The 21,194-nt window shown below is 39.8% G+C and overlaps 1 protein-coding gene across 1 annotated transcript in view; it reads left to right on the top strand.

Annotated features, from left to right (window-relative positions):
- The window catches only part of ASIC5 (acid sensing ion channel subunit family member 5), a 38,327-nt gene that overhangs the window by 15,381 nt on the left and 1,752 nt on the right, over positions 1–21,194 (top strand). Inside the window, exons 5-9 of the mRNA XM_005691492.3 lie at positions 2,201–2,350; positions 4,039–4,186; positions 6,705–6,761; positions 8,802–8,970; positions 19,251–19,342. Coding sequence (XP_005691549.3) covers positions 2,201–2,350; positions 4,039–4,186; positions 6,705–6,761; positions 8,802–8,970; positions 19,251–19,342 — 616 coding nt within the window. The remainder of the gene's footprint in view (positions 1–2,200; positions 2,351–4,038; positions 4,187–6,704; positions 6,762–8,801; positions 8,971–19,250; positions 19,343–21,194) is intronic.

Raw genomic sequence — 21,194 nt, 5'->3', positions numbered from 1 at the left:
CAAGCCAAACAAGAATGCACAGGAGTTTCAGGACGCTGTGCCCTGTTGAATTGTTCCCACATGTCTTTTTTTTTTTTAATTATTAATTTAGTCAAGACTCTCAGGATGAAACTACAGACTTGGAGATTGAAAATGTACAGTTTAGAGGAATAACCTGGACATTTTAGCTATGTTACTTACTGTCATTTTTATGATGCTGGAAATGTTCATGTCAGAAAACAAGGAAACTAAAGATTTCTAAATCTCAATGTATATAGTAATTCAAGAAGACCTATGAATTTTTAATGTTCAGATAAATGTTTAGATTTTCATGAAAATAGGCAATATGTTTTAGAAAGAAGCCATACAGAGATATTTGACAAACCATAGAAATATATAGTCTGAAAAGGTGATAAAAAATATTGCTTTGCAAAAATATTGTATCAGTAGGGTTTGCCTAAGCCAGATTTGTAAATTTGTAATTGGCGTAAGTAGATTCTAAGTGTTTAGACCTAGGTGGCAGCTGTCCAGGCTCCTAAGAAATTCAGAAGTGTTCCTTCAAGACTACCTGGTGTAACTCTCACCCAAGGCTGATCCTCACCCTCTGTCTTGCACAATCATTTGTAGTGTTACACACTTAGAGGTATTCTACTACGTTGTTATGATCTGGTAAATGAAGATTTGAAATGCTATTGAATGAAGTATTCAGAATCACACAATTAATGGAAGAGATGAAAAATAAAGGTAGCACCCCTGAATTTCACCAAACTACTCCCCAGTCCAAGTGAACAAGGTGATTGGTTACTTTCCAGGAATTTCTCCTAAGCCACGCTTCATAATTTCCCCTGTATTCCATTCAAGAGTCCGCAGCACTGCGCATTGTGATACACACAGCCAGACTTGTGTATCTAGTTCATTGATATTTTCAAGTTACTTAAATATAAGCCACATGTTCAATTCAAATATTATATAATAACTTCTATAAGCTAGAATTTCCCCCAGTGTTTTTAGAGTGCAATTAAAATCTGCAAATTCAGTGTGAAGTTCAGTAAGTAAATAGAGCTGAGCTATTTCTCCAGACTAGCAGTTAAGTGTTTCTTAGAGAGTTACAGGGGGGCTAGGAGAACAGGGTCCTGAGTATCAAACGCAAGACTGAGCAGGTTTATTGTTGTTGCATGTGCAGTTAACCGTTCACAAGAAAAATCATCCTAGTCCCTCATCAAGGCCACCCCTTCTGTTTATAACTTGAAATTATAACTAATAAAGTCACCGGAAGTTTGATCTTAAATTTCTTGTGCCTCTCTGACAAACCGGCTGCTTTGAGTCCTGCCTTTTGGAACTGGAACTGCGTCTGGTGCTCATGTCTGCACTGCTGGGGTTCCTTCCAGCTGTGCTCGCTGCTGTGGGTTGGTGAAACAGGCTCACTCTGACCCCTCCCTGGGAGTGTGCTCTTCCTGCCTCAGAGTCACAGGAATAAACACAGTATGCCTCCAAAAGCCCTTTCTGATCCTAATCATGAAGAATTATTGGCTTCTTAGGAAAAAAAAGAGAAACGATAAACCAGAAATTTGGTTTTATGATAATATACGAAAGCCAACCAAGAAACCTAACCAATAAAGCAAAGCTTGAGCTCCTGAAATGTATGCTTTTATGTAATGAACAATTACATATACATATTTGTTTTCTTGTAAAAAATTCTTTATCTGACGTACGATTTACAGAAGAAAAGCACTAGTGCTAAAGAAGTAGTGTAAGTCTTTACTTTTAGGAGAAAATAAATTTGAATTTTAAGTCAGGCCAAATATTTTAACCGCAAAGAGAAGCAGCAGGCCAAAGGATTTTCTGAGACAAATAAGTAAAGAGAACAGCCAAGGAGAAAGAAACTAAAGAGGCAGGTGAGGAGAGGGCCAGGGGAACAGGTGGCTGACAGTCAGGATACCATACCTTCCCTATTTCTATTCAAATTGCCTCAGGCAAGAGGTGAAGGGGAGAAAATGACTGAGGCCTTGATGTGTAGCTTAACCATGAAAAGTAGGTCTTTAGGTGTTTAATTTTCACAGCTTTTATATAAAAGGAGATCTCATATTGACATGACGTATTTGATTTTTAAGTTATTCAAATACTATCATGAGAGTAACTCTGCACAAAATTCTGCACAAACTCATCTTGTGCATAATTGACATCAATTTGTAATCTGAGAAGAAATACTTGTTTGTTTCAGGAGGAATTTACAGATGACCCAACCCTTGGCTTCGTCGACGCTGGGATCACCTTTGTAATCCATTCACCCATGAAGGTGCCGCAGTTTGATGGTTTGGGCTTGTCCTCACCAGTGGGAATGCATACACGGGTGACCATCCGCCAGGTGAAGGTAAATATCAAATAAAGACATACATATAATCACAAAATTCAGAGTCTGAGGGAACTCTGACCTCCGGCTGCTCGAAGGAATGCAAAGCTTGGCACATCAAGAAGCAGTGTGGATGTCTGCCTTTCCTTCTTCCTGGTAAATAGAGGCTGTGTCCCTCAGTGGGGTAATGATCCCATAAATACATAATAACACATTTCATTAAAACTCTTTTCTCTCCTGCATTTCAAACATCACCAGAAATTCAATGGTTTCCGTTCAGATACGTTTCCATTACTGGGAGGCTCAAAACCCAAATTCACGGATATAGTGTAAGTGAGTCCTGGGAAGCCCAGCAAACCCAAGTCAACTTTGAATTTTGAGTTGAAAATGGGCATTAAGAAGGAAGTCCATGCGGCTGAACTGTGGTTTTTCTCAACGGGACTTTCTAGGGAGGAAAAAGTCAGTGGGCAGAGCAGGTCTTAGAATCCCAGTGTCTGACAGGTTTCCACTTGGCAGCCCCTTGCTCTGTAATTTTCTGGATTAACTTCCTGAATTTCCATCTCTTCTCTGCACACTGAGGGCCAAGGGCTAATGTGTCCTTTCACAGTTACTCTGTGGTTGTTCAGTCACTCAGTTGTGTCTGACTCTTTGTGACCCCACAGACTGCAGCATTCCAAGCTGTCCTTCACCATCTCCCAGAGCTTGCTCAAACTCATGTCCACTGAGTTGGTGATGCCATCCAACCATCTCAGCCTCCAACACCATCCAACCATCTTCTCCTTCTGCCCTCAATCTTTTCCAGCATCAGGGTCTTTTCCAATGAGTCAGCTCTTCGCATCAGGTGGCCAAATCAGTTACTTTGAGGTTTAAGTGAAATAATATAAAGAAAACAGTACCATGTTGCCTGGCACATATTAGGTACTCAGTAAAGGATCTTTGGTGGGACTAAACCACCACCAAAGGATCTTTTCTTAATTGAAGTTTAGTTGATTTACAATGTTGTGCTAATTTCTTCTGTACAGTAAAGTGATTCAGTTATACATATATATCTATATATATACATCAATTTTGCATTCTTTTCCATTATGATATATCATGGGATATTGAATATAGCTCTCTGTGTTATACAGTGGAACCTTGTTGTTTATCCATCCTATATATACTAGTTTGCATCTGCTAATCCCAAACTCTCAGCCCATTTTCCCCCAACCTTGGCAACCATAAGCTGTTCTCATGTTTCGATTCTGTTTTAAAGGATCTTTTTGTGTGTATAATTTTGGTTGCTGTTTTGTGAGTGGGTTGATAAATAAGCTAAAATATGTCAATAAATGATTTTTTTCCTTGTAGGAGTTCAGTTTTGGAGCACTTTGTCTGATTTTATTGATTCACTACAGGTACAGGCATCACTGATTCAATTGACATGAGTTTGAGCAGACTCCAGGAGATGGTGAAGGACACGGGAGCTTGGCATGCTGCAGTTCATGAGGTCACAAAGAGTCAGACATGACTGAACAACTGAACAACACAGAGCATTTAGGGTGGATATTAAAGCGCAAACAGTAGACTTAACTTTAGGGGTTTTCAGGTTAATAGAGTAGGCATAATGGACAAATGTAGTCAACTAAAGAATATCAAAGGCTTGAGAGAAAAGAAAAGGGGTGTATTGAGTCAGACAGATCTTCTGACCCGGGTGTTTATTTTGTCTTAAGACAGTCCATCAGGAATATCCTTGGGGAGAGTGCAATCCCCACATGAAACTGCAGAACTTCAGGACCTATAGCACCTCTGGCTGCTTGCAGGAATGCAAAGCATGGCACATCAAGAAGCAGTGTGGATGTCTGCCTTTCCTTCTTCCTGGTAAATAGAGGCTGTGTCCCATTCTATAACTCTTTACTTAATCTGAAACATGGAAATAAAGGTATCAGAGAGCTGTTGCACATTCTTAAGAAATTCTATGCTGGAAAACCATCCACCTGACAAATAAACCTCCTAGCAGAGATATCTGGAAAAGAAAAGAGCCTTGTGTTGTCTGAGCCGGTCCCCAAATCTGATTTCAACATTTTCAGTTGGGTGCTCTTAAGCTGCTCATCAAGATTTTCTCTGTTTGAAAGAAACAGTAGATCTTCTTACCAATACTGAATATTTCCTTGTTGAGACCTTTTTGTTGTTGTCAGAAAGACTCTGTAGTCCCCCTTTGCATCTAGTCTGAAATGCTTTCGGAGCCACGGATGTCTGAGCTGAGCCCTGGACAGGGCATTGGAGCAGGGTGGATGGAGCTGGCCTTGCATTTAACTTCTGCAGCTCCTGGAAAGAGAGGAGCAGCATAATGTATCCAACCTACATGGCCTGACAAGTCATAACAGGGATGGAGTGAGTATGCAGGTAGTCTCAAAACTGCTTGACACAGAACTCACTCCATGTAACAGCTGGATATTTCTATTCAGATTTCCTTCACCCTATTCTCCAGTGTATTTATGAAGAAGTGTAGAGTGATTTAAAGGGTGAAACCAGTCTGGTCCTACAAGTTTACCAGTTCCCCATGTGATGGCCCATCACACACCCCATGCGCATGCACACACACACACCATACACACACTCACACATGAACATGATAATGCTGCCCCTACAACAAGGGTTGCAACTCAGCAAACAGCTTCTCAGATATTTTGAGAATCATCACTTCCTTCTTTCTAGAATTTTTATTTTTGGTCTTGTGGCTCCTCCAAAACTGGCATTCTATAAAACTGCTAATTCTGGCTCTGAAAATTCCAAAGTTACAGGAAAGGGTCCAAATTGATATATGAAAAATAATGTCACAGTTTTAAAATGTATTATTTCTGAAAAAAAAACAAAAATGAAATAACTAATAAGAACTGGACACTAGGCAAAATGAAATGTAAAACACAAAGCATGACATTTGCACAAACTTTGGGGTGCTTACAGAAATATATCTTGTTTGATTTGATACTTAGTTATCCAAGTCGGCTAACAGATGAGGAATGAGATTTATACACATTAAAGGAACTAGCTGAAGAACTCCCACTAGCAAATTGTAGAGGTAGTTCTAAAAACCAGCCTTTCAGATGTGGATCATTTCCAAAATTTCATCGTTCTTGATGTGTATGTGCCCAGTCACTTCAGTCGTGTCTTACTCTTTGCGACCCCGTGGCCTGGCCTATGACAGTCTCCTCTGTCCATGAGATTCTCCAGGCAAGAATACTGGAGTGGGTTGCTGTGCCTCCCTCCAGGGGATCTTCCCCACCCAGGGACTGAACCTGCGTCTCCTGCATCGCAGGCAGGCTCTTTACCACTGAGCCACCTGGGAAGCACATTGTTCTTGGTAATGAGAGAAATATCATTCAAGAAGTAAGCCACAGTGTGGTAAGAGAGACTTCTCACAGACTCAGTGTTCAAGGTAGAGTTTTCTTTTTTTATTTTCACTTCTTCCCAAAGCACACTTCCCCCTTGTCAGCTGAACTTCTCCACAGACTGTAAGTGACACTCTCTGTTGTTTGTTCTCAGGACCATTGAATAAACATTGAGCTCACCCCAGAGATGCATGGGTTATAGCAAGAGACAAGTGCTGCATTAAGATGCAAAGACTGAAGTTTTAGAATCAGCCTGGGATGAAACCCAGCTCTGATTGAGATTGATTCTGTCCCAAGGTTCACAGCAGGTGCTCCACAGACAGTGCTACTTCCCTGCCCCATCCTACCACTAGATAGGCAGCCCCACCAGGTGCGTGGGTCTATGCATATTTAAATCAACGGATATAGGGAGCTGGATGGAAGGTGAAGAGATGAGTCTAAGCCCCCTAACTGCTTAGGCAAGCCACTTTCTGAAACTTGGTTTCTTCGTTTGTAAAATGGTGATTTGCATATCTTACAGTCACCGTAGGAAAGAATGAGACGACAAGTGTAAAAGTGAGTTTAAATTCCAAAGATATGAAGAGTTGGAAATCATTATTCCTACTTGCAGTTCAGTTCAGTCTCTCAGTCACGTCCAGCTCTTTGTAACCCCATGGACTGCAGCCTGCCAGGCTTCATTGCCCGTCACCAACTCCTGGAGCTTGCTCAAACTCATGTCCATCAAGTCAGTGATGCCATCCAACCATCTCATCCTCTGTCACCCCCTTCTCCTCCTGCCTTCAATCCTTTCTAGCATCAGGGTCTTAAGACTTTAAATGAACTGGATAAATGGAAAGAAACATGGAAGAAAACAAAAACATTATTTTCTTCCTCCCAGTGTGCATTTTCATCGGGTACTGTGTTTTCACACTAGTTTTTGCAAAAGGATAGATGAAGAGTGTTTTTGTCATTATTTCACTCATTTTGTAAAATGTAAAGTCTCTATATTTACCCTTTTTATTTTTAAGGAAATGGGATAGAGTGTGACCTACAAAAGTTTTACAACTGTGTGTCTCCTATACTCGGTAAGTGGCTTAATTTATTTCTCTACTTTCAAGATTTATATGAAGGTTGCTCAGAATCATACAAGACTTTAAATCATACTATAGATAGTTCAGAAATGAAACAAGAGAGACTATAAGAGGTAGTTTTTCAATGTTCTTAAATTTAATAACAATAGCTTACTCAGTACAACACAATGAAAAGCCTTTCTTACTTCAAAATAAGTCTAAATCAAAGATATGCACTATCAAAGTGCCAGTAAGAGAGCTGTGGTTTTTACTTCTAATTTTTTAAAACTGTAAACATTTTTATAATGAAAGTAGCTTTGTTGGTTTTTCTTATTACATACATAAAACACGCTTGTGATTAGTTCAAACATTACAGAATAGGAAAGAATCACCTGAAAATCAATAGAAATGGCATCACTTTGAAAATTACTGTCACAATTTAGGTGATCATTCTTTTCCTCATTCATTTCACTATATGTAACTTATATATAAGTGTGCATGGATAGTTTTTACATAAATGGAATCACAATGTACATTACACACATACTGGAGACAGCTTCCTCTTAAACAGCATTTTTCACTTATATATCTCTTACCTTAACTCTCAACCAGTGTTAACACTCCAGTACATTCTACCATAATTTTCTCCACAAATATAGTTTTCTATTTATGATTTTAAGTCATTGGTTATTTTATTAAAATGGAATCATACTATATACTCTTCTATGAAACTTGCTTATCTAACCTGTTGCAGAAATAACTCCAGGAAAGCAGGACTAGATTTCAGAGACTCCTTTTAATGGCTGTAAAATATTTCATGGAATGGGCATGGGTAGAAATGATCTGATATTTTTAAACAGCTTTACAAGCTGAATATGCAGAAGTCACATTCCTAAGTGAGGAGTTAAAATTACATTGTCAAATTTCTTGTCATTTCCTTTCCCTGAAAAAGGATGAATGTGAAGTTTGGGGGAACATCACGCATGCAGTTACTTCTTGGGGGAGTTTTATGGGGAAATGGGATCAGAAGAGTGCATTGTGCGTGCACGTGCATGTATGCGTCTGTGCATGTGTATGTGGGTGGGTGTGTGTGTGTGTGTAGGGAAAACATGGAGGTTATTGCCAGTCATCTTTCAGAACCAAGGGATGCCTACAAAAGTCATTCTCAGAGGAGTATCAGTAGGAGAATCTAGAAAACAAGCCCAAAGTTGGTCCTTATTCAAGGTCTTGGTGAACAAAGGATTCACTGGAAAGAGTTTCAGTAACAAAACCACAAGGAAAACAAGAACTGGAACATGTGCTGAAAACAAAGAGCAACAAGATGGGCCCAGTCACTGGTCCAAAAGTGCCTGTGGGCAAACACCACTCCCTTCCCAAGACACACTCACAAGGGTGCTGTGGTTGCTGAAGAGAAGCCAGAGGACAGGGAACTAAGTGAGAAAGTCACTGCATCCCCAGCCCCGAGGACCTCAGCACCCCACAGCACGATGCATACCGTCTTTATTGAAACAAGCCCAAGAGTACATTTGGTTTAAACCTGTGTCACTCACTTTCAAGATGATGTTTCTAAGCTCCTCTCAAGGTGATGTGAGGTCACAAAAACTTTCCATCTTTTATCCAAATGTCTAATATCTTATGAAAACAAGCCCAGAGACTGTCTGGTAAGAAATTCTTACTTCTAACAAAGATATGAATCCAGTGACACCATGAATTCAAGGTTAACCCCTTTGATTTATATTGTCTTCTTTGCTCTATTTGTACTAAAATGTAAACAGAATATAAATACCACTCGTTAAGGAAGCAGTGATTGAACTTGTTAACCACTGTTTTAAACATAGGGATTTCCCTAAAGGCTCTGACTGTACAGAATCCACCTTCAAGCAGGAGATGTGGGTTCATTCCCTGGGTCAGAAAGATCCCCTTGAGAAGGAAATGGCAACCCACCCCAGTATTCTTGCACAGTGAAAGTGAAATGATAAAATTTTGAAAAGCTCTGTCCTCCCCACTGTGAAATAATCTTTTTCTCCAAATATCCTGTCCTAATTTTCATCTCAGACCACATTGAAGTTAAGGGATTGTGTACGGTGGGAACACACAATTCCAGCTGCCCTGTACCTTGTGAAGAAACAGAATACCCTGCGTTCATTTCTTATTCTACTTTTCCGAGCCAAAAAGCTTTGAAATATCTTTCCAAGAAGTTGAATCAAAGCCAGCAATATATCAGGTATTTGTTTCAGCCTTGTATATTATTTCTAATTAACATACTTATTTTCTTTACTTTCAAAGACTCCAGGAATGAAATTCTGATCAATCACAGGAAGCAAGGGCTGACAGCAGTGAATCATCAATGAAAGCCTAGAATTTTAAAGGTAGAAAAGAGCTTGTCTTTCAAGCTTGTCTTTTAACTTTATTGAGTGAAAAGTGAAATAAGGACTGAATAATTTGCTTATGATCTTACACTTTTGGCCCAACTGGGGAATGATGCTAACATGACTGAAAACATGAAAATCCCTTACAGCTTAGCTGGTAAAGTATCCTCCTGCAATGCAGGAGACCCCAGTTCAATTCCTAGGCAGGGAAGTTACCCTGGAGAAGCGATAGGCTACCCAGTCCAATATTCTTGGGCTTCCCTGGTAGCTCAGATGGTAAAGAATCCGCCTGCAATGCAGGAGACCTGGGGTCAATCCCTGGGCTGGGAAGATTCCCTGGAGAAGGAAACAGCTACCCATTCCAGTATTCTTGCTTGGAGAATCCCATGGACAGAGGAGCCTGGCGGGCTACAGTCCAAAGAGTCATAAAGAGTCAGATATGACTGAGCAGCTAAGCACAACCACATATTTTATAAAGTTTGGGTATACTAATAACTGTATTAATTAAAGGGAATACAAATTATTCTCATTTTACAGAGGAAAGGAGTAAAGTTAATGCATTTCAAGTGAACTGTCCTGTGAAGGTCCTTAGTGGCACACAGAGAATTTATGCCCCAAACCTAAACTCTGGTCTCTGTATATTTTCCACAGGGACACATCACTACAATTTTGATGAACTAAAGATTATATTAGGTCTCCTGCTATATCAATCTATCAGAAATAAATCAAACTTCATAAAAAATGTTTTAAAAATCAGGCAGCATCATAATATTTATCTTTGTATTTTATTCATATTTTTAAGTTGAGGACCTGAAATATCAATATAATACATTTGGTGTTTGTATTTAAGTCTATTATAATAAAATATATTAATTAATTAAATGTGGATTTACTTTTGTACAGCCAAGTATCTGACTTTGAAAGCATATTTCAGGTTTTAAGCTGATATGTATTTTAATGAAACAAACAAAAAAGCATTCTCCCAATGTAAATTCCTAGACAATAAAATGATCTTTCAAATCAGGAAGAAAAAGTCTTTTCATTAAGATGAGGTGGATAGGGCATCACTTTAAACAGTTGGATGAAAAGATAGAAAGTTAGAAAATTTGCAGCTATATCTTTGTCAGACTTCTGTCTCTAGTATAGATGCCTCTATTTCATTTTAATATGGAAAACTGATGTATTTATAATATTATTCCTATTATACTTAGCTGTGCCTGAGAAGAGCACTTCATGTGATTTTTTGGCTGCAAAAAATCTCCTGGGCTCCCTGTTTATCATGTAGAGGATGTGGACTTTATTTTAGAGACATATTGGTGAAGTCAGGAAAAAACCTCAATGTTATACAAAATTACTCTAGAGAATATTGTTGTTTTTTCTCCTAAAATTTATGTTACTGTAAGTAGCTACCCATTAACCTAATCCTATAACTGACGCATGGGGACCTTGCAGGCTTGTGACTAGCAGAGGCCAGTGCCGGGAGGGCTAAGGCGAGTGGCTAAACAAACACAGCTGGACTCAGGGCTGTCCAAACCCTAGACAGAGCCAGGGGTTAGGAATCACATATATAATTAAAAATTTGCTTTGTGTACAGAGATCAAAAATCAAAGAGTGGTTAATCAGAAAACATGAAGAGTTTGTTGTCATTGTTTAGTTGCTAAGTGGTGTCTGATTCTTTCACCACCCCATGAACTGTAGCCCACCAGGCTCCTTTGTTTATGGGATTTTCCAGGCAAGAATACTGGAGTGAGTTGCCATTTCCTTCTCCAGGGGATCTTGCTGACCCAGGGATCGAACTTGCATCTCCTGCATTGGCAGGTGGATTCTTTACCACCGAGCCACCAGGAAAGAGCCTACAGTTTGTTAGGAAAGCAGTTACAAAAGCTTAGCATCAGTAGGGTTTAAAGCACTCTTAACTTAATCATGAAGTGTGATGGTGGTGGCACAAACCAGCCCAAGACTATGACCAGTCCGGAGCCCCAAGTGGCAGTTGCTGGATTCCATCAAGAAGGAGGTGAGCAGATGAGCCTGATTGAAGCGGACCCTATGGAAGTGAATTGTGGCTCAATTTAGGCCAATTTCATTAGCAAAATAAATTTTTGTTTAATTGAATGAATTTTCAAGTAAATTTTGTATAAAATGATTTGGTTTATAAAAAAAATTATTCCCCTCAATTAATCCATCACTAAAACTTAAGCATGTGGAAGCATTTTTAGTGTTTTATAAATGGGATAAACACTCTATTTTTTCTTTGATCTTCTTACCCTCATTAAAATCCAGATTTTATTTTATAATTGTACCTCTTGACATAAACAAGTATTCTTGGATCTAAATTCTGAAAAATTTTCCTATCACCATGAAATGTAGTTTCAAAGAGACCCAAATTACTAGCAAGTCACTCACTCTGGAGCAGCTGAGTAAACCTTGTGATATTTTTATAGGGGTTGAATTTATCTTCTCTCCAAAACGCAAATAGATAATTTTGGAAAATGGCTCTAACTTTTGTGCTTGGGAAATTAAACAGTATTATCAGTTTACAGGCAAATTTGGATCACAAAAAGATTGCAATATTGCTAAAATTTCTCAGCTTCCAAAACAACTTTATCATTTTCCTTCACTTTGGCTGCTGTTTTATTATTTGCAAATATTATGATACCCCTTGCTTAGCTACTGAAACGCAGTACATTCCCCTGTTACCCAGGGTTAAACCAATGGAAATTAAGTAAACATATTAATGATATATTTTGAATTAATTCTATTTGGGAATATTGATTTCTAAATGGTAAACAATCAGGAGAGTGATTTACAACCATGCCTCCCAGCTATTAAAGATACCACATAATTCCAGGAATCATTGCTAATAGAACCTATTCTTTTTTTCTTTTTTACTTTTTATTTTATATTGGACTATAGGCCTGGCGTGCTGCGATTCACGGGGTCGCAAAGAGTCAGACACGACTGTGCGACTGAACTGAACTGAACTGATAGCTGATTTATAATGTTGTGTTAGTTTCAGATGTACAGCTGACCCAGTTACACATATACATATATCTATTCCAAAATCTTTTCCCATTTACATATTACTTTACATAATAGGATCTTTCTTAATGAAACTATTGTTGCATATGAAAACCATCAGGTAGTTGATTTTTACCTCAGTTTAAAAGACAGAGAGGTTAAATATTTATAAATTTATTCATTCGTTGTTTTCTTCTTTGATTTGTTCCCTTATTTGTCCATTTCACAAATTGGAAATGAGTGCCTATTGTGTGTCAGTATTCTGGAGTGCTCTAAAAACTAGAGATACTTCTGTGCATAAAAGATAAACCCCTGCCATGCTGCACACGTGCCCTGTGGAGTGAAAATGGACAATAAATATATGGGGCAACCAGCCATGGTGCTGAGTGCCTGGGAGGGGAAGGGAAAGAAAAGGAATCAGAGTCAGGGAGGGCTGGTCTCAGCATGAAGGACTGAGATCAAGTAAGACTGTCCTGGCAGGGTGATAGCCGAGCAAAGACCCAGTGCTTCTCACACTTGTCAGTGTCAAAGTCCCTTTACAGTCTTAAGAAGCACTGAGGAGTCCAATGAGCTCTTCTTCATGTGAGTTTTAAGTATCAATATTTGCCATATTAGGAAAGTAAGGTGTGACTTCTTAAATTTATTGATTCACTTAAAACAACAATAATGAATGTGCTATACAGTAACATAAGTAAAAGTTTTTATAAAGATTAACTATTTTCAAAAATGTTTAGGAAGAGGAGTAGGATTGTTTTAGGATGTGGTAGGTGTCTTCAGTGTCGGAAAAGAGAAGACAGCTGGATTCTCATTTTCGTATTTAACCTGTTGGGCTATGTTGTTTGGTTGGAGAACATGAAGACAACTTTGCATGAAACAAATGTATAGTTCAAAAAGGGAGGCCTATTTTTAAAGCCTTTATAGATAATTGTGATATTTTTCTTTGATGATACATCAAAAATCAACAAGACTAGCTTCTTGCATGTTAACATCAGTATGTGTTTTGTGATTTGCCCAGAGGGACTGAGGTCAACTCTTTATTTTTTTTAATATAAATTTATTTATTTTAATTCGAGGTTAATTACTCCACAATATTATATTGGTTTTGCCATACATCAGCATGTATCCACCACAGGTATACACGTGTTCCCCATCCTGAACGCTCCTCCCTCCTCCCTCCCTGTACCATCCCTCTGGGTAGTCCCAGTGCACCAGCCCCAAGCATCCAGTATCATGCATCGAACCTGGACTGGCGATTTGTTTCATATATGATATTATACATGTTTCAATGCCATTCTCCCAAATCATCCCACCCTCTCCCTCTCCCACAGAGTCCAAAAGCCTGTTCTATACACCTGTGTCTCTTTTGCTGTCTCGCATACAGGGTTAGCATTACCATCTTTCTAAATTCCATATATATGCGTTAGTATATTGTATTGGTGTTTTTCTTTCTGGCTTACTTCACTCTGTATAATAGGCTCCAGTTTCAACATTTGATGGCACTGTTGAGATTCATGCTGCCATACATGCATCAGGAGGGTATGAAAAATATACTTATTGTTCACATATGACACTTTCTGTGAACAGAAGGGCAGGCTCCCGGGCAGAACTTTTCCTGGTTTGTGAGAGAACAAGAAAAGGCAGCTGGGTCTGCCTGGCCTTATGGTTTTGAGGTAGGACTTGGACAAACAATCTGAGATGAGGGCCAGGGTCTGTGTGGTTGAACTTTCCCAGGTCCCAAAGGGGGAAGAGCATGGCTTTCTCATCACTTTAACTCTTAGAGGACAAGAAAGGGGTGGGGTGGCATTTGAAAGCTGTCATCTCTGAAATGTCAAAACATATCAGTGAATTTTTCATATGCAATTCTATTTCTACTCACTTGCACTTTATACAAACTTGCACTTTGAATGGGTCTTTTATTTGTGCATGGTTTGGAACATCATTTATTGGGCATTAGAAAAATTCTTTTAGCTATGAGCATTTTCCAAATATCAATCTACTTTATTATATAATACACATTGCAATGTAATAACATTACTTTTCCTATCATGCTGCTGTTGTTAAGTCGCTTCAGTCATGTCCGACTCTGTGCAACCCCATAGACGGCAGCCCACCAGGCTCTGGCTGTCCCTGGGATTCTCCAGGCAAGAACACTGGAGTGGGTTGCCATTTCCTTCTCCAATGCATGAAAGTGAAAAGTGAAAGTGAAGTCGCTCAGTTGTGTCCAACTCAGCAACCCCGTGGACGGCAGCCTACCAGGCTCCTCCATCCATGGGATTTTCCAGGCAAGAGTACTGGAGTGGATTGCCATTGCCTTCTCTGTTTCCTATCATAAAAGTCGTTAAAAATTGAGTTATCAAGCTCATCATAGCAGACATAAATTTTCCAGAATTTTAACTTTAGCTTTAATTTTAAAAGCTTAATTTTTAAGCTTTAATTTTAAAAGCTTAAAATGTATTATTGACCTCAAGTCTTATCAGTTATTCTTGATGCAACAAGCTCATTTTGTTTATTATTTTGAAAATCTCTGCCAGATTTCACATTCTTAAGAACTATAGTTCGTCAGCCATTCCTTCAAGTGAAAATGATGTTCCGCATCAGAAGCGGCTACTGCAGCTTTCTTGAAGTAACAATCATAGTGGAAATGTTAGATAACATGTCAGTATTTTATGAAAATAATTTTGACTTTGTGAACTTCCAGAAGAGATAACAGGGACCCCTAGGGGTCTGTGTGGGCTTCCCTGATGGCTCAAGTGGTAAAGAATCCACCTGCAATCCATGAGGTGTGGGTTCCATCCCTGGTTCAGGAAGACCCCCTGGAGGATGGCATGGCAACCTACTCCAGTATTCTGGCCTGGAGATTCCCATGGACAGAGGAGCCTGGCAGGCTACAGTTTATGAGGTTTCAAAGAATCTGATACCGAGTGACTAAGCAGGCATGCACAGTAGGGGTCTATGACCACACTTTGAAAATTGTTAGACTTTAAGGTGATATCAGAGCTGGTCTCAATATTAATGGGAAAAAGGCACTTCAGGAAGGAAAACCACATGCCAGGAAAAGTCCTAGGCTGACAAGCGCATCTTATATATGGGTAGAATAGCCTGGAAATTGGTGTGGCAGGAGGCAGAGTAGATGATAGCCAAGGATGGGTAAGCATCAGTCACCATGAACAGGTCAGTGGTAGACAGAAATCTCATAACGCCACAGAGGGCGAATCTGTGAGGAGCTCTCAGCAGGAAAGTGATATGATTTACAAGTTGCAAAAGTATTGCCTTGGTTCTTGTGTGAAGAGCGGAGGGTATCTGTTGAGATGGAGTACACTAAGGTCAGAAGTAGGAGAAACCAGAAAGCGATTGGAAAAATCCAGGTGAGAGATGATGGAGGTTTAGGCAAAGGTGGTCTCAGTGGATGGGTGAGAGGTTGGATTCTGGATATATTTGAAGGTAAAGCAAATACTTACTGATGGATTAGCTGTGAAGTGTTATTGCATTAAAAATGAAGAAATATCTAAAGTTTGACTTGGAATATTTGAAATGTCTGTTGAACATCAAGTAGAATACCAAGAGGCAATTCGATGTATTAATGAATTTAAAGGTAGTGTCTGGGTTGAAGATGGTAAGTGTACATAGAGTTATTTCAAAATAGTTATTTAGCCACTCTGGCTGCATATAAAAATTTCCAGAAAACAGTGAGAAAACTGTCTCTGCCCAAAATACTAATGATATAATGTAAATGACTACCACTTATCAAAAGCACAATAGATGCAGGTTCTGTGTCAGTTCTTTGCATATATTATTTAATTGCTTCTTGCCACAGAACTGAAATCCTGACTACAGAAGAAGCAACCAAGACCCGGGAAAAGAAGGTGGTTTCTCCAGGACCACATAAGTCACAAAGAACAGGACCCAGATTTGAATTAAAGTTAGACACACAGTCAAGCATTTGTAAATCATATACTCAGTAGAGATTTACTTTCAATGTCTTTTCCCAGTTTCTCAGGAATGAAGCACAGAAAAGTTATTAGGTCAGGAGAAAAATTATTTTCCCTAAATACCAACATGACATGAATGCATTTAAAATGAAGCTATAGTGATTAGTACTGAACACAATGTCATATCTAATTCAATACTAAACAACCTCTAACACAAAAATAAATACTACCTTTGTCAAATGGGAATTAAAAGACCATCTGCCAAACCTTCTGTCTATGCCTGTGAGGGCTACCGTGTTAGAATAAAGGCTGAGAATAGAATAAGTCAGCTAAGACTGTCACAAAAGGTGGTCAGAACCTCTCCTAATCGGGGGGGGGGGGGGTAGCCCAGGGCAACAGAGGGCAACACAGTTCAGTTCAGTTCATTCACTCAGTCGTGTCCAATTCTTTGTGACCCCATGAACCACAGCATGCCCGGCCTCCCTGTCCATCACCAGCTCCCAGAGTTTACCCAAGCTCATGTCCATTGATTCGGTGATGCCATCCAACCATCTCATCCTCTGTCATCACCTTCTCCTCCTGCCTTCAATCTTTCCCAGCATCAAGGTCTTTTCAAATGAGTCAACTCTTCGCATTAACTGGCCAAAGTATTGGAGTTTCAGCTCCAGCATCAGTCCTTCTAATGAACACTCAGGACTGATCTTCTTTAGGATGGATTGGTTGGACTCCTTGCAGTCCAAGGGACTCTCAAAGGTCTTCTTCAACACCACGGTTCAAAAGCATCAGTTCTTCAGTGCTCAGCTTTCTTTACAGTACAACTCTCACATCCATACATGATTACTGGAAAAGCTATAGCCTTGATGAGACTGACCTTTGCTGGCTAAGTAATGTCTCTGGTTTTTAATATGCTGTCTAGGTTGGTCATAACTTTCCTTTCAAGGAGTAAGCGTCTTTTAATTTCATGGCTGCAGTCACCAGCTGCAGTGATTTTGGACCCCAAAAAATAAAGCCACTGTTTCCACTGTTTCCCCATATATTTGCCATGAAATGATAGGACCGGATGGCATGATACTGTTGATCTTTATGCCAACTTTTTCAGTCTCCTCTTTCACTTTCTTCAAGAGGCTCTTTAGTTCTTCACTTTCTGGCATAAAGGTGGTATCATCTGCATATCTGAAGTTATTGATATTTCTCCTGGCAATCTTGATTCCAGCTTGTGCTTCTTTGAGCCCAGCATTTCTCATGATGTACTCTGCACAGAAGTTAAATAAGCAGGGTGAGAATACACAGCCTTGACATACTCCTTTTCCTATTCGGAACCAGTCTGTTGTTCCATGTCCAATTCTAACTGTTGCTTCTTAACCTGCATATAGGTTTCTCAAGAGGCAGGTCAGGTGGTCTGCTATTCCCATCTCTTTCAGAATTGTCCACAGTTTATTGTGATCCACACAGTCAAAGGCTTTGGCATCGTCAATAAAGCAGAAATAGATATTTTTCTGGAACTCTCTTGCTTTTTTGATGATCCAGCAGATGTTGGCGTTTTGATCTCTGGTTCCTCTGTCTTTTCTAAAACCAGCTTGAACATCTGGAATATCACAGTCCACGTATTGCTGAAGCCTGGCTTGGAGAATTTTGAGTATTACTTTACTACTGTGTGAGATGAGTGTGATTGTGCGATAGTTTGAGCATTCTTTGGCATTGCTTTTCTTTGGGATTGGAATGAAACTGACCTTTTCCAGTCCTGTGGCCACTGCTGAGTTTTCCAAATTGGCTGGCATATTGAGTGCAGCACTTTCACAGAATCATCTTTCAGGATTTGAAATAGCTCAAGTGAAATTCCATCACCTCCACTAGCTTTGTGCGTAGTGATGCTTCCTAAGGCCAACTTGACTTCACATTCCAAGATGTCTGGCTCTAGGTGAATGATCACACCATCATGATTAACTGGGTCGTGAATATCTTTCTGTACAGTTCTTCTGTGTATTCTTGCCACCTCCTGTTAATATCTTTTACTTCTGTTAGGTCCATACCATTTCTGTCCTTTATTGAGCCCATCTTTGCATGAAATGGTCCCTTGGTATCTCTAATTTTCTCGAGGAGATCTCTAGTCTTTCCCATTCTATTGTTTTCCTCTATTTCTTTGCATTGATCACTGAGGAAGGCTTTCTTATCTCTCCTTGCTGTTCTTTGGAACTCTGCATTCAAATGGGAATACCTTTCCTTTTCCCCTTAGCTTTTCACTTCTCTTCTTTTCACAGTTATTTGTAAGGCCTCCTCAGACAGCCATTTTGCTTTTTTGCGTTTCTTTTTATTTGGGATGGTCTTGATCCCTGTCTCCTGTACAATGTCACGAAACTCCATCCATAGTTCCTTGGGTACTCTGTCTATCAGATCTAGTCCCTTAAATCCACTTCTCACTTCCACTGTATAATCATAAGGGATATGATATAGGTCGTACCTGAATGGTCTAGTGGTTTTCCCTACTTTCTTCAGTTTGGCAAGTCTGAATTTGGCAATAAGGAGTTCATGATCTGAGCCACAGTCAGCTCCCAGTCTTATTTTTGCTGACTGTATAGAGCTTCTCCATCCCTGGATGCAAAGAATACAATCAATCTTATTTCGAATGTGGTCCACTGGAGAAGGGAATGGCAAACAACTTCAGGATTCTTGCTTTGAGAATCCCATGAACAGTATGAAAAGGCAAAAAGATGGGACACTGAAAGATGAACTCCCCTGATTGGTAGGTGCCCAATATGCTACTGGAGATCAGTGGAGAAATAACTCCAGAAACAATGAAGAGACAGAGCCAAAGCAAAAACCACACCCAGTTGTAGATGTGACTGGTGACAGAAGCAAGGTTTGATGCTATAAACAGGGCAACATACCTTAGGTCTAAGTATTTTAAAGGTACAAAATAAGATACCTAACTGTTTGAGGAAATATGCTTGCCCACTTACCTCAAGTACATGGTCAAAATGACAAAGTCAAAAATATCAGCAGAACCATAGATTTCTTTTCATTTGATTGGAAGTTGGCAAATATCAAAGATAGATAAATTTAATTATATTCCACATGTTTAAGTGTGGGCAATGTTTATATGAGTAACCAAAAAAGAGAAAGTAATTCAAAAGCTGAAAAAATAATCGGGCTGACAATCTTGAGCTCAATTAACTCTTTTTTATCCCCAGGGAGAATCTTGTGAATATTGAAATAAACTATAGTGACTTAAACTATAAGATAACCCAGCAGCAAAAAGCAGTGAGTGTCTCTGAGTTACTTGGTAAGTATTATCTAGCTGTTCCTCAATTTTTTTAATTTATCTATTTTAATTGAAGGCTAATTACTTTAGATTTTGTGGTGGTTTTTGACACACATTGACCTGAATCAGCCATGGGTGTGCATGTGTCGCCCCGTCCTGAACCCCCAACCCCCTTCCCTCCCCTCCCCATCCCTCTGGGTTGTCCCAAGCACTGGCTTTGAGTGCCCTACTTCATGCATCGAACTTGCACTGGTCATCTACGTCACATATGGTAATATGCATGTTTCAATGCCATTCTCTCAAATCATCCCACCCTCACCGTCTTCCACAGAGTCCAAAAGTCTGTTCTTTATATCTGTACCTCTTTTGTTGTCTTGCATATAGGGTCATTGTTACCATCTTTCTAAATTCCAGATATATGCATTAATATACTGTATTGGTGTTTTTCTTTTTCACTGACTTCACTCTGTATAATCGGCTCCAGTTTCATCCACCTCATTAGAACTGACTCAAATGCATTTTTTAAAATAGCTTAGTAATATTCCATTGTGTATATGCACCTCAGCTTTCTTATCCATTCATCTGCTGATGGACATCTACGTTGCTTCCATGTTCTGGCTATTGTAAACAGTGCTGCGATGAACATTGGGGTACAGGTGTCTCTTTCAATTCTGGTTTCCTTGGCGTGTTTGCCCAGTAATGGGGTTGCTGCATCGTAAGGCAGTTCTATTTCCAGTTTTTTAAGGAATCTCCACACTGTTCTCCATAGTGGCTGTACTAGTTTGAGTTCCCACCTACAGTGTAAGCGGGTTCCCTTTTTTCTACACCCTCTCCAGCATTTATTGTTTGTAGATTTTTTGATGGCAGCCATTCTGAACAGCATGAGATAGTACCTCATTGTGGTTTTGATTTGCATTTCTGTGATAATGAGTGATGTTGAGCATCTTCTCATATGTTTGTTAGCCATCTGCATGTCTTCTTTGTAGAAATGTCTGTTCCTCTATTGTAAAAAAATTTCTATCAGTTTATTTTCCTTTCATATTTAAGGTTTAGCTTATCAATGGGAAAAAATAATCCATGGTGCTTGTCTTTCACTTGTCATGTAAATCTGACACCTTTCCAGTCTCTGGACATGTCTCCAGCAAATGCAGCGGGGTGCTCACAAATAAGGCAGGGCTCATGGACTTCCCAGGTGGCGCAGTGGTAAAGAATTGCCTGCCAATGTAGGAGACTCAAGAGACATGAGTTCCATTCCTGGGTTCGAAAGATCCCCTGGAGAAGGAAATGGCAACCCATTCCAATATTCTTGCCTGGAAAACTCTGCGGACAGCAGAGGAACCTGACGGGCTGCAGTCCATGGGGTTAAAAGAATCAGCCATGACTGTGCACAGTACAGGGTACAGTGCATGGTCTCATGGTCACTCAGCATCTGCCTTCACCCAGATGTATCTAACCCCATGTCTGGGTCGAATATCAGCATCACTGACCTCTGCAACAAATTCCACCCAGACTGGGCTGCAAAGAACCTGAAAAAGTAAAATCTGCATTTAAGTTACAAACACTACCTGTTCATGCTCCTCCATCATTCAGTCCTTGGCAAACTTAACCGCTGAATTCCAGATCTCACCGTCTCTCAGAGGAGGTTGCGGAACAGACAGAACAGGAATCAGAGTCAGGTTAAGTGACCAAGGTCAAACCCTGGTGGCTGAGCCAATCTCCTCAGCACAATGCAGACTCCTCAGTGCTCTTGGATGGGCTTCCCTGGTAGCTCAGCTGGTAAAGAATCCACCTACAATGTGGGAGACCTGGGTTTGATTCCTGGGTTGGGAAGATCCCCTGGAGAAGTAAATGGCTACCTACTCCAGTGTTCTGG

This window comes from Capra hircus, chromosome 17, assembly GCF_001704415.2.
Source record: "Capra hircus breed San Clemente chromosome 17, ASM170441v1, whole genome shotgun sequence".
Lineage (NCBI taxonomy): Eukaryota > Metazoa > Chordata > Mammalia > Artiodactyla > Bovidae > Capra > Capra hircus.
The sequence above is the reverse complement of the archived record's forward strand: the minus strand, read 5'-3'. Positions and strand labels throughout refer to the sequence as shown.